The 14,487-nt window shown below is 41.2% G+C and overlaps 2 protein-coding genes across 2 annotated transcripts; both read left to right on the plus strand.

Annotated features, from left to right (window-relative positions):
* The first annotated feature begins 830 nt into the window (after positions 1–830).
* LOC114556544 (zinc finger protein 423) lies at positions 831–8,649 on the plus strand. The gene is made up of 2 exons (XM_028579518.1): positions 831–1,061; positions 4,972–8,649. Exon 2 carries the CDS (start codon positions 5,025–5,027, stop codon positions 7,980–7,982), a length of 2,958 nt encoding a protein of 985 aa, XP_028435319.1. The 5' UTR covers positions 831–1,061; positions 4,972–5,024; the 3' UTR covers positions 7,983–8,649.
* A 2,390-nt stretch (positions 8,650–11,039) lies between these two features.
* Positions 11,040–14,364, plus strand: LOC114556559 (zinc finger protein 585B-like). Its single transcript, XM_028579541.1, has 2 exons — positions 11,040–11,466; positions 12,019–14,364. The coding sequence occupies exon 2, from the start codon at positions 12,078–12,080 to the stop codon at positions 13,629–13,631; it is 1,554 nt and encodes a 517-aa protein (XP_028435342.1). The 5' UTR covers positions 11,040–11,466; positions 12,019–12,077; the 3' UTR covers positions 13,632–14,364.
* The last annotated feature ends 123 nt before the right edge of the window (positions 14,365–14,487 follow it).

Consider the following 14,487-nt stretch of genomic DNA (forward strand, 5'->3'; position numbering starts at 1 on the left):
ATTGAAAATCTTTGGAGGGAGCTTAAAATTCGAGTTGCCAGGCGACAACCTCGGAACCTGAATGATTTGGAGGCTGTCTGCAGGGAGGAGTGGGCCAACATCCCTGCCGAAATGTGCACAAACCTTGTCACCAACTATAAAAACCGTTTGACATCTGTGCTGGCCAATAATGGCTTTTCTACAAAATATTAACATGCTGTTTGTCCAGGGGGTCAAATACTTGTTTTTCCTCATCAGATGGTTCAATCATCATCAATTTTAATAAATTTATATGATGTGATTTTCTGGAATTTTCTTTGGGATTCTGTCTTTCACTGTTAGAATGTACATATGATTAAAATTGTAGATTTTTGCATTCTTTGTAAGTGGGCAAACCTGCAAAATCAGCAAGGGGTCAAATACTTATTTCCCCCACTGTATATATATAGATAGATAGACAGATATGTATATATATATATATAGATAGATAGATATGTATGTATATATATAGATAGATATGTATGTATATATATAGATAGATATGTATGTATATATATATATAGATAGATATGTATGTATGTATGTATGTATATATGTATATATATATATAGATATATATAGATATATATAGATAGATAGATATGTATGTATATATATATAGATATATATAGATATGTATGTATGTATACATATATAATTTGTGTATATAAAATGTGCAATTTGTGTATATACCTAACCAACGAAAGCAACAAATACTAGCCAATCAGAAGTAGAGTAGGGCGGTTCATGCCTTCGCCATCCTAGAAAACGCATGCGCACCCGTTCTCTTAATACATCCATGTGCGCACCGCCCAGAAGGGCTTGGGTTAAGTGCGCATGCGCTGTTCCATTCCGCGCCAGCTGCAGCTCTCGGCTCGGTGCTTTTCTTCCTGGCACAGCATCACACATTTGTTCCCCTTAGAGCTGAGCGGAGCCGCGTTTCCCATGAGAGTTTATGACAGATGTCTTCAGAGCCATTTCGTCTCCTCCTGCTCAGTCATTGTGGCTTCAATTTGAGGAAAACGCTAACGCTCCTGAGGCTGGTGAGTAGGTCAACGTTACATGAAGATAGCAAATCGCTTGGTTATTGTGCAGAAGCAGTTCCATAGGTCATGGTAGCTAGCTTGCTAGCCTCAGTTATTCTTTTCTTCGGCCTTACCCGGGAACGTGGCCCGGCCACCTCCCCCTGGTTAGCTTTCTAGCAATAGCCTATATTTAAACAAGACCTCGGCGTTGTGTATGGTAAAATTTGGCTCAGATGCCAAGCTAGTAAATGTAGCAGATGCTCATGTGAGAAGCTCGTTAGCATCATTCGCTAGTTTGTAAAAAACGATACTATGTAGATACTACTACGGTAGAGTGTGTTATTAATAAAACAGCATCCCTTTATGGGTAACGTTAAGCAATGTGGTCAGCAGTCTCAAGCAAACGTAGCATCTTGAGATCTACAATATTATGGTGGCTTCCTTCATTGTGCGGTGTTGTGTTCATGTCCACCTTATGTCTTGTGGTTTGCGTTAACGTTAGTTCGTTGTCATTTGCTTACATTCAGATAATGCAAGCCGCAAATAAGGCTCTCTTCACCGTTCATGTCAACTTAAAATGGTCAAATTTAAGGGTTTAAAGCAGAAATCCGGCCGATTTTTACCTGCATCTTGATCGCTAGATGTCACCGAGTACTGTCGATAGGGGGGGGGACGACCAAAATCGGTGCTAGCAAACTGAAGTTGCTGCAGCCAATTCAGTTAGCTAAAATGCCAGTTGTGGGGCATGTTCTAAAGAGTGCCTTTGTGCCTCTTAAAAGACACAAAATGAAAGTAAAATCTCTGTGCATCATGAGCAGGGCCCTTAAGTAACAACAAGATGCGTTTTCAACTCCTTGGCTTCACCGAAAAGCCCAGAAGAGTCTATCACGGAGGTCATGCCTTACCGACGAAAACTTGAATTTTATTTCCCCCTAAAAAATAGTTAATTGAGCACTGTAGTGGTTCTGACAATATCCGTGACTATGTAACTACATGGAAACGGTCCAAAGGATGCTTGTGGCTTGCACAGTAATAGCGTTACTGAAGGCTAGCTCTGGTCTCGCGTGCTGAAGTCCCATGGGAATTCAGTTGTTGCAGGAAATGGTAAACAGTAGTGTAGTGTGTGAAGAGTGAAGATCGGAGGTGTTCACAAGGGAAGAAGCTTGGAGTAAGAATAACGTGTGTTGATCTATTGTGGAAAAGGAATGATTTGTGTTTGTGCCTTTCCGAATTGTGGCAACAGAATGAGAAAATACGAGTACCTAAACTTGGTGAAGCGCCCATCCTTATTTCGGCACCCTTTTTATATAGGCTACAGTATATGGCTGGCACCCAGACAGACTGTGGGCAGCCTTTTTCATTTTTCACTTGATTTATGTGAAAGTAACCACTAGGGCTGCAACTAACGATTATTTTAATAATCGATTAATCTGTCTTATTTTTTCGATTAATCGATGAATCGGATAAAAAAAACAAAAGCATTAATTTACATCAACTCAATACTTACTTACATACCTGTTGTTTTAGTTAATAGTTGTGTAAGGGTAAGTAACCCAAAGAGCAGATACAGACACGCACGCACGCACACACGCAGAGACACACACACTTGAAGCTTATTCATTAAATTATTACCATCATTGTAGTAAGTGCAAGTTAAGTTCATTTATACAGCACGCACTAATATATTTGTCAACAATAACTGATATGGGACAAAGCACAGAATACATGATTTACACAACAGATTTAAAAAATAAATGGGCCAAAAAAGGCGAGTGAATAAAACCGTGTCTTTAGTCTTGCAAACTATACCACCCCTGCTTTACTACTTTTATTACCGAGCTAACGCTAGCTTGTCATGCTAGTCAGCTGGATAACGAGTAAACAGCAGCACCAGAAGAGCTACTGGAGGGACGTTACGTTCCTCACTTCAGAACGGAACAGAAGTAGGATAGTGTAGTGACTTTACCCTGCTGTTGAACTCCCTTCCTCCTCATCAAGGACTCCAACATGTTTACGTTTTAGGTGCTGACTCATCACCGTAGTGCGCCCGTGCCATGCCGTGTCGCTTGAAATTAACGTTTTCGATTTATTTAGTGTGAAATGCTCCCACACCTTGGATGACTTGGGTCGTACTGATTTATCTGCCTCCGCCATGTGTTTTGGAACAACGTTACGGGTCTCTCCGGTCTCTCTCCGTATTTCCTCTACCCCCGCTCTGCTCTTTTTTTCTTTGCTTTCGCTCTGTGCTAAAAAAAACAACAACTCAATGTTTGTTTGTTTTTATCTCCGCGACCGAGTGGTGTAATAGTTGTGCAACACAACGAATCGATAATGAAATTCGTTGCCAACTTTTTTAATTATCGAATTTTATAGATTTTTTTTTTTTAAATATCTTTGTTGTTGCAGCCCTAGTAACCCCCTATAACTGATGTTATAAACGCACAAAACCAGCCTATATGCAAACGGAAATAATGTACGTGTTTATTTGCATACAGAGCGGGGGGGAGGGATCTCCAATCATAAGTGGTCACTGAGGATGCATTTGGAGACACATTCTACACACAGGTGAAAACGCACACACCTAGAGCTGTCCACTTGTGATCCGATCACTCAGGTCAGAACTTAATAGTGAAAAATGTCGGTTCAGCCGGTAAGCATGAAATCAAATCAGTTTAGCCTCGTCCACTAGACTAGTAAAACCGAAAATCAACCCAGCTCTAATGACGTCTTCCCAATTGGTTTTGTTCAACAAAAAGTCTTGTTTAAGACAGTCCTGGTTTGGCCATTTTTAGAGCTGTATCACAGGTCTGAATGATGTTTCCCTGCTGTGTGAATAAAAGTGGAAATGCATATGGTCATGGCAAGGCTAAAACATGCTATACAAAGCCAGTGTAATTGGGACGTAAATCCACAGCTTGGTGGGGCTGTGTCTCTTTATGTTGCAATCCAAGGCGTCACTCGGGTGCTCTGTCGAGTTGGATGCTGGGAGAAAATACAGGCACTGACTAAGAAGCGTTGGCTTTTGTTCATATTTATCACAGGCCTACAGTTTAGGGCTCTTTGAAAGGGATCTGGTTAAAGGAGAATTCCGGGTGACTTCAACACGTAGCTCCGTTTGTAAATTTGGAGTGTTAGCGAGAAAAATAAAAAGCAGCATCTCTTTTCGGTGTTGTAGTTTGTAGACGGTCCCTAAGCACACGCCTTGCTGTCTCAACACCAGAACTAAACAGAGCTGAATTAGAGCAAATTTTATGCATTTCTTTCACATCTACTGTAGTCAGATTCACTGTGTTCACTCGGAAGGAATCACTTCACATGGGTAGGCACTTGTAATGACATTTCAAACATGTTAAGAGGCTAAAAGCATGTTTAAAACTTGCCCGGTTTCAGCCTCCTGGGTGCTAACACTGCAGGAGGATAACACGGTGTAGGCAACACTGATTGTTTTCGTTTTTCTCGCTACTGACAGCACTCCAAATTTACAAACAACAGAGCTACGTGTTGAAATCGACCGGAATTCTCATTTAAGCATTGTTCCAGCTAGACCATGTTTGCTAAAACCCATCTAACAATGTTTTGTAGGTATGGCAAATTGTAATGTCTCATCACACAAACCATCTTGCTCGTCATATAGCTTAATACAAATTGTCATTATACTGTAAAGAACACAATATGACTCTAGTTCTCACGTTTTCCTTTTGTTTTCCATTGGTATACATGAGACCATGTTTAAAACGAGTTTTCACATTTAAAAGTGAAATGAAAGTTGTCGCATTTTAATAGTGAAATGAATGAGAAATTACTTAGACGTATACAGGTATGCTATTAGAATGAGTAGAAAGAGAAAACATGTATTTTTGCAACGAATGTACAAAAAAATTATTTTCACTTGGTGATGGCATTTTTGTGTGTGTTGTGTGATTCACAGGAGACTTCCTTGCGTGACCACAACACCTGGATTGACTTGTTCCTTTGGCTGCCATGATGCTTGGGTTACAGGGAAGTACTTCATCCCCCAAAGTGTATCGTTGTGTGGCATGTTCAGCCACCTTCACTGGATTGGCCTCCTTGCTAGTACATCAGGCAACCCATGCTAATGAACTCGCCAAGGTCCCTGCTCCTCCTCAGCCTAACATCAGCCCACATGAAACACTGCCTGCAAGTATGGACTCATCCAGTTCACAGACGCTCTCGCCTGAGTGCCCTTCATCTTCTTTTTATATTTGTAATTGTGGAGAGGAGTTTCAGGACTTTAATCTTATGCTGGAGCATAAGCAATCACATGTCTCTCAACCACAGCTAATGCATCCTCTGGATAGTAATAGTGTTCTCTCTGGTGACACAGGGTGTGATAATGTTTTGCCTACCCAGCATGTATCATTCATTCCAACTGTAACCCAGCCTGGTTTGGTCCTTAGTTGCCCCTCTACCTCAAGGTTTCCAGCTGTCGAACTACCCACGTTAACAGACCATAAAGCAGATGTAAGCCTGGGGGATAGCATTGCCATAGTAACACCTCCTCAAGGCCAGTGTACACCCCCTCAAGTAGACGGTGAGAAACAACTTGAGAACATATTGGCTGCAGCAGAGCAAATACCAGAGACTGTAGAGGACATGCATTTGCAGGACAAAACAAACTCTGTTCCCAGCAGCGAAAAGGGTGAGAGTTTACCCAAAAATAACTCCCTAATGAAGTTGCTGGCATCAGCATACATGAAGCGCTTTCCACATCCTCCGTCTCCGACTCAAAATGATAAGATAGTTATCCCCAAACAAGAAGTTGTCCCTGTTGATATAACACCAGTAGCGAAAACAGAGGCGTCCTCGATCAATGATCTCTCTATTGCACAGTTGAGGCGGCTGCTAGCAAAACCCGGTATAAAGACAAATGCTCCATCCATCAGCAGAATTCTTGAGTCTAGTAAGAAGAAGGTTGTCTGTCTGACGAAGACTTTTTCACCTGTTGTGGTTCTTGAAACCCGTCAAAAGCTCATGGATGCTGGCAGTAATGGCACATATGGGAGATTTCAATGTGGCCGCTGTCGAAGGGTCTTTCAAAATTTGGACAAACTGACAGAGCATCATTTCTTGCACAAAAAAGAGAGGATCAAATGTTGTCGTCGCTGCAAACAGCTTATCATTGGGCGGCTGCCCTTACCTGACAATCACATATGCCCTCAGTTAGGAAACAAGACCGTACAGCCATCAAGCTCTTTTAAAAAAAAATTACCGTTTGCCCAAAAAATAGTGCCATTCCATAGTCTAAACAATTCAAAAAAAGTTTTCTTTTGTCCACTGTGCAAGCACAGCTACGCACGGAGGTGGAACCTCAAAATGCACAAGTGCCAGGGCCCAGGGTCAGCAGTACCCTCTCTGCAGGCCAGTCCCTCCAATCAGAAAAGGCTAGTATTGAGATCAAACAGTGAAGTCAGAACAGATGCAGAGGTTAAATCTGGATTTCAAAACTCCCAAAGTGTTTCTGTGGGCACTGAAGTTACTAGTCGCATCAAGGTAGAGGTGACCTCTCCAAATTCAGAGCAGTCTGCAGTTTCACAGTTGGCCTGGACTCATCCAGCAAAAAGCTTCTCACCATTTTATCCCAAATCTCCAAAGATGGAGACAAACGCAGACAGCTGGGATGCAGCAGCAGTTGATAATGAAGATGGTAATGAAGGGCAGTGGACAATGCCCTTGGATGATGAAATGGAGGTTCTCCCCTCTACAGGGAAAGCTGGTAATGACCGAGAGATGAAGAAGTCTGTGTCAGTTGACGATGCAGAGACGGCGCCACCAAGCCTGCGCTATTTTGTCAGAGATGGCGTGAAACGTTACCCTTGTAAATGGTGTCAGAAAACCTACAGTCGGCCATCTACTTTGAGGCGCCATTTACGGCTGTGTGGATTTAGGCCGCGTGGACCTGGGATTGTAGCACAGAGTGGTAGTCAGGCTGCCACTCCACTAGCTGCCAACAATATGAAACCAATGTTTGCTTGTTTTGTCTGTGGGAAGACCTTTAACCGCAAAGATAACATGATGGTACACAGAAAGAAATGTCAGTTGCAACGAACAATGACCGGTGGTGGGCAGGTGAATAGAGGGACTTTGCAGCAGAGTACGACGGGCAATGCATCAGACTGTCAAACCAAGGAGGATGATGGAGGCAACTGGGGCATCATGTCACTGCCCTCAGTACTTCCAAGAAGGGTGACGTGTGAATGTGGGGTTGGATTTACATCTCCAAGGCTTCTCCTGGAGCATCTGCAGAAGCATGCACAGGAATCCTACACATGTCCGACTTGTGGAGAGACTGTTAGTTCCTGGGCCGACTACGAAGTTCATCTGCAGATCCACATGCATCCTCATCATCAGCTGCTGAAGGGACTACAACCACAACGATCACAACCTCTGTTACTTCGATTTCAGCAACAGCCCCCTCAGCAGCAGCAGCAGCTGCCATCTCCGTTAGCGCATCAGCCTCCACAGAAGCAACCACGCAAAGAACAGCTTCCAAATCCAACAAAGAAGCAGCAGCGGATTGTTTGCACACGATGTGGCAACACTTTCTCCTCTCGCTGTTCCCTTCGAAGGCACGTATCCTGGAATCGATGCAAAGGTGGACGGGCTACGAATCCTGCCAACCCACCCAAAACCTATCGCTGTTCCCACTGCAACTCTGACTTCCCGAACACAATTAGTCTTATGTTTCACCAAAGGAGTGGGGCTTGCAAGCCAGCCATTAAGCCTGTACGTTGCCCTGTTTGTCTTCGCTGGTTTGGCACCATGGACGGATTGCAGAAACACTTGCTTACTCACAAACAGTCTGAATCCTATCGATGCGATGTCTGTCAGGGTACATACCCAAACCTAAAGTCACTCAAAAACCACCGCAGGAGGATTCATCGCATCATGGCTGGAGACACTCAGCCAAAAACACAGTAACAGCTGACTTAACCATTGTGTTGACTTCGGGTCATATTGACCCGTTTTTTAATTTTTGTTTCATAGCAGAAAATATGGGACTTAGAAATAGCGCTGAAAATGTGTAGAAGAAAAATTTTACAATTTAAAATGTTGGAAAAAGCAAAAACAAACTTCAAGGCTTTAAAAACGTCTTCTTTTTTTCAAGATTTACTAATGAGGCTTAATTGATGCCAATTGTAATACTTTTGGGGGGGTTTACCGCTTATTTTGACACTGTACAGCTCCACATGTTTATTTATTTTTTTGATTATTTTTAGGCCTTTATTAACTGGACAGCTGATGAAATGAAAGGGGAGGGGGAATGACATGCAGTAAAAGGCCGCAGGTCAGAATGGAAACCAGGCCCGCTGCGTCGAGGAGTAAACCTCTATATATGGGCGCCTGCTCTACCAAGTGAGCTATCTGGGTGCTCTTAATGTTTATTTTTGAAGTAACTCTTGAGTGTGTAGTAGCGTGGCCAATGTTAAAAAAAACAACCTTTTTGGCTTTATCAATTTCTTCAATTTTATTACATTCCCTCATTAGCCTGTAAATGTTTCTTAGTATTAGGTAATCAAACTTTGATCACAGACTTTGTAATGTATCCTGTTGTTCATGGTGTTAATAAACCTACCCATAAGTGAAACATGCGTTCTATCAATTTGTGTGATATGGGCTCTAATATCTTAAATACTTCAAAGCACTGCAAGCCTGGAATATGTCTTTTTACAGCTATCCATGTTGTGTGCTTTAGCTTTCACTCATCATGTGAGTTGGGCATTTTCATTGAATAGAAATGTAAAATAGTATTCATCATAAATGAAACTTTTTGGATAAGGCCAAGCTCAAAGTTCCAGGAAGTAAAATGTTTTTTTTTCTGATAAATGCAGCAGCAATCAAGTATCCATAGTCAAATCTGAAAACTAAACAATGATATATTTTGATAATTGGGCTTTTAACACAGTATTATTGTACAAGTAAATGTAGGTATTTTGTCTTACTGTTGACCCACTCGGGAGACCACATATAAAGTGTTTAATAAGCAATTTGCTATGTTCACAAGATTGTAGTGTATAGTTACTTAGGATTTAATTTCAAAGTTCATGGTGTGCATTTTAGAGTTTTTAATAGAGTACATTTGCCACCAGATTATGTGTGGGCAGTATGCAAACTAATCAATGAAATATTGTTTCTCTGTCAAGGCTGGATTACCAACTGGGCAAAGCAGGCAAAAGCCCTGTGGCCCCAAAACACGGGACCCCCAAAAGCTCCAGGCTTACTTTGGTTGTTTTAACTGGGAATATTCAGGAGTATGTACAATTTAAAGTAAAGCATCAACTGACATGGTAAGGGCCTTAAGGTGGCTCATACTTTATTACCTGATCTTGAGCCACTGTTTTGAAGACTTTTTCTTTTATTTGTTCAGTCTCATTTGGACTTGTATTTGAATCATATTACCACCCAGCATAATGAGTAATAGGGCTTTAGCACAGCCCCTAGCAGGTTAATTTAGCCACGATTTTAGTAAAAAGTAAGATGTATAAGCAAAAAAAACATCCTGTGTGTTGATTTAACTGAATGATCATTTATTTCCCATCTTAACAAGGAGGCCTTATACTGTATAGTTTTTTATAAATAAGATTTAGAAGAAACCCTAAGACAAAAGTAAGAAACCTTTTTCAACATTGGGTGTGGGAAAGTGTAAGTAAGTGTATTGATATGTAAAATGTTTGTATTAAACTAAATTCAGTAGGTTTTGGATATCATAATTTAAATGTAACACTACTGTAAACCATCTAGACATCTGTCCGTGCCTCTGAAATGTGATGCATACCCAGAGTATGCTATACTCAGATTGAAAACTGGTGTCATCACTACTTTGTGTAAAGGGGGAAGAAAGTATAGGAAAACTATGCTAAATGTAGAAACACTGAACTGGTAGAGAATTGAATAGATTAGTTGATTGATTTACACATCCTCTGAGGGAACTTCAATCCCAGTGTAGCCGTGTGATTTATAAAAGCTATAGTTTTTTGCTATTCATTTAGTAGGGAAATACAATACAATCAACAAACACCAGTATAACCCCTGACTTTACAATTTCAATTTTATGCAATGATGCCACGTGTTATGTTTATTAATGAATTTTGCATGAAACAAAAGAACTCACCCTTGACTGTGTGGAAAGAGTTCAGAGTTTTACATTCCTGGTCTACCACTACCAGCTGCTGGCAGCCTTCTACCACTCTTCAATAGAGAGCATCATCATACTGTGTCAAAGTGTGGTATGCTGGCTCTCAGCAGCAGACAGAAAAGCACTTCAGAGGGTCAACAACACCACACAGAAAATCATTGGCTGCCCTCTCCCCTCACTCCAGGACACATAGCACAACACCTGCTACCTTTCCGGAGCAAAAAACATTGTTAAAGACAGTTCTCACCCTGGCCACCATCTCTTTGATCTCCAGCCCTCAGGGAGACACTACATGGCCACCACCAGACTAATGAACAGTTTCTTTCCTAAGGCTATCCAGACTCTAAATCTACACATGTAATGTCTCTGCACCCCAAATTTCCATTTTTGTTGCCTTGTTTATTTTTGTTTTTTTACATTAATTTTACTGATCTGTGTAATATTATATATTAAGAACTGTGCAATATCTTTATTTTTATAACAAACTACCTGCCCTTGTTTTATGATGAATGGTTGTTGAATGAATGTTGTTGTTTTTATGTCATATGGATGTGTGCAATAAAGTTTCTTTTGGGGAGGGGCACTCGCAATGTTGTTGTGTAGAGTGTAATATAATGACAATAAGTGTGTCCTAAATACGTTTTTGCATTGACAAATAAGCAGTCAGATAAGATACACCTTTATTGAACCACAGCAGGGAAATCGAGTTGTAATAGCCTTTTTCACTCTACCAAGGCCTAGATGTATCCTAAAATGCTGTTTTGCCATACTCTAGTGGCCAGAGCTCAAGGTCCACTTATGCGCATGCTCAGGAGCCTTCGGCTGTATCGCAGTCCTCCTCATTAGCAGACTGAGTTGAGACTGTTTTATCAATGGCTGTTTCCAAGGTTAAGAACTGCTAAGCTGTGTTAGTGTTATTTATTTTTTCTTTGTGTTTAGTGAAGACTAAAAAAAAACAGCCAGTATGACTACCGCAGCAATCACATCAAAGCAAAGGTGAATCATAAACTCCCGTCGACAGGGGTCAGTATAACGACTCAAAACCCGGACGTTTTGCTTTCGAAGCGCGCCATCCGTAGAACAAGAGTGGGGTCTTTCCTCTTATTTTTTGGTGTGGCTAATGGGCTAACCGCCAGCTACTCGTTTGGAACACCGGCAATTATCCCGATTTTGAATGTCCCACAATACGCCAATCGACAAGCTGTTTACGTTGTTTTGCAAATATATACCAGAATATTAAGCGGACGACACTCTGACATCCATGTGAAGGTAAGCTAACGTTATTGTTCATGAGCTAGTTGAGGCTAACGTTAGCATGGTAGGTTTGCATCAAGGCGAGGGCGCGTTCAATAAAAAAAAACGTTATGAATTGTCAAACGTAACCAGCTAACGTCACCTTACTTTTCTAAATATTAAGTTGTATCGGAGAGGTAGTAGTGTAGCAGATATCCCCGTCTTAATTAGATGGGTGACTACGGTATGTATTTCACAACCTATGGGATGTATAACGTTAACGTCATTTTAAGAAACAATCGTAGCTAATTAAAGAGTATTTGCTCGTCTCAGAAGTTTGAACTTTATTTCAGAGACAAGCAAATGTCCAAAGGAAGCTGTAACGTTAATGTTAAATGATTTTGGAAAAAAACCAACAGTCGTCTCTCCTTAGCTTTGAATGCATTTGTACGTAGCGATTAGCATAACTAGTTCATGAGTCCGTAATAATCACCATTAAATGATGAGGTATAACTGAACTGAATATTTGACCATTGTAGTTATATCCTGTTAAATGCTTTCATTAATTCCAAAACCTGTCTCTAACAGGAAAGGTGATCTCCGAGGGCTGTACATAAACTGTGAACACATCCGTGTATAGCCTGAGGATGGAGGGAGGAAAGCAAAGACTGCAAAATGTCCAGGAGGATGGCTTGAGTAGAGATTTGATGGATGCCGGACGGTTTTGCTTCAGCTGTGAGCAGATATTTGCAAATCGTAAATGCCTGGAGGAACACTTTTGTTCTGCTGCAAGTCACATCTGTTCCTGTGGAACTGAATTTGCTGAATACAAGGACATGCTGGAGCACAGCACCACACACGAACCGGGACACCAAGTGCTTGATCATGATACAATAAGGAAGCGCAGAATTGAGAAGCGCATAGAAGAGGAGAAGCAGCTGAAAAGACTACGGACGGGTGAAGTTGTCTGGGAGACCCCTAAATTCGACAATGGGCCATCAATTTCTTTGCCAGTGAAGCCTATGCTGCAAGCCCCCATTACATCAGCATGTTTCCCACAAGTTCCCAAGCAGTCTGCGCAGATTTCACAAGTGCCTCAGTTGTACAGCTCTATGTCACAAGCATCTTTGCTCCCAAATCCTAACCCCCATGAAAAAGACATGCAAAATATTTTTGCAGGTGTGGGTGCACCAACAGTGGATCTTTGGACACTTTACCAGCCTGTTGTGTTGTTGCAAACAGTGCGCACATTTAACAAGTCAAAGCCTTACACTTGCGGTAAATGTGGGCAGTGTTTTATGACAAAGACCTCTCTCATCTCCCACCACAGCACTCATGTCACAGATAAAGTTTCTGGCTGTATAGGATGTGGGCTGCTGCTCTCCAGCAAGAAGATGGTGCCTCGCTTCCATTTTTGTAAGGCACCCAACACCGCTACCAAATTCAGAATCATCACCGCTAGACCACTGAATTTTAAGAATCGAAATGAATCCAGCACACACAGGAGTCCAAGTGTTCAGGGGACTTGTGCCACTTCCTCCCTACAGTTGAAAAGCCAGAATCCCACGGCAGCCAGTGAAGGCAGTCGGGCACCTCTCATGATTTCCAACCTGCAGTTCAAAAACCAGAAGATCTGTACATACAATAAAAGCAATCAGGGGCTTCATGTCTCTCCATCCCTGCTGGCCAAGGGTCAGAATCACAGTGCATACAATAAAACCAGTTGGGGGCTTCCTGTCACACACTCCATGCAGTTCAAGATGGCCACAAAATCTGGATCAGGTGTATCAAGCAAACCAATGCAGACATCCTCCGCATCAAATCGGTTCCCATGTCGAGTCTGTTATCTTCCTTTTGAAACTCCCCAGCTGCTACAGAGGCACAAGTGTGTCAAAGCACAGGAGTTTATGGCACAGCATGTGCAAGGCAAACAGAATAACAAACTCAAGAGGGTGACCCCGGTGACGAGCCTACATCCTGTTCAGATGAATGGTGAGAGAAAACTTGGGTTTTCAGCTTCTGATAACATGAAGAAAAACCAAGTCATGGCTGTCGTTCTGGATAAAGGGCAAGGGCCGGCTCCTGTGAATGGGAAAACAGATGTGGATAAGGAAGATGATTGTTACATAGTTGAAAGCGGACCAGACAAACCTGCTGAGATGATATACCAAGTAACCTCGTCTGTCCCTATTAAGACTTGACAAAACTAGAGAGGCACATCCAATTTGCATGTCACATTTTATCTTATGGACTTGATGGCTTTCTCCAAACTATTAAAGATAAGTGTAGGATGACTAGTGACAACAACCATGCATCTTAAGCTGGATTTCTTTTGTCAGTACTGTAAACTGTCCTAATATTGGTGCCCTTGCAATTGTTATAGAATGTAAATCAATACAGTTAATTATGAAAATGTATGTGCATGGTTTACCCATGTTTGGTGGGATAACCAGGTACTGTCTTATAGGCTAGTTTTTTTTTTAAATGTTTTTAGTATGTTTGAATTTGTAAGTAGGGTTGCAGCGTTATATAGGTTTCACAGTATACTGCGGTATGAAAATTGATGGGTTATCATACCGTGTACATTTAATTATCTATGGTATTGAAAAATTTATTTTCAGAAAAGATACTTAACACATACTTCTTTTTTTTAAAAACACTTGAAGTTTCAATTATAATAAAACATTTGTTGAACAAAAAACAGTGTTTTCATTCTTTTAAGGATTATTTTAACTAATGATAATTGTGTAATACCATATACCATGATGTCGTGCAACCATGATATTTTCAGACTGTTATCGTACCATGAAAATCTTATACCGCTGCAACCCTAGTTGTGAGGCTGTGGGAGGTGACAATACCTTGTGTTCTTACCAGCTTTGTCAGACTTTATGAATACAGTATATGTTGTATTAAACTATATTTTCAAACTCACTGTGTCTGTGTCTTCATGGGATAATGCAGCATGTTATATTACCAATGGGGTTATATATTATAATAAATGGACTGAATTAATTGACAGTGTATGATATGTAACAGTTGTGGTGCATGACAAGT

Source organism: Perca flavescens, chromosome 6, assembly GCF_004354835.1.
Source record: "Perca flavescens isolate YP-PL-M2 chromosome 6, PFLA_1.0, whole genome shotgun sequence".
Lineage (NCBI taxonomy): Eukaryota > Metazoa > Chordata > Actinopteri > Perciformes > Percidae > Perca > Perca flavescens.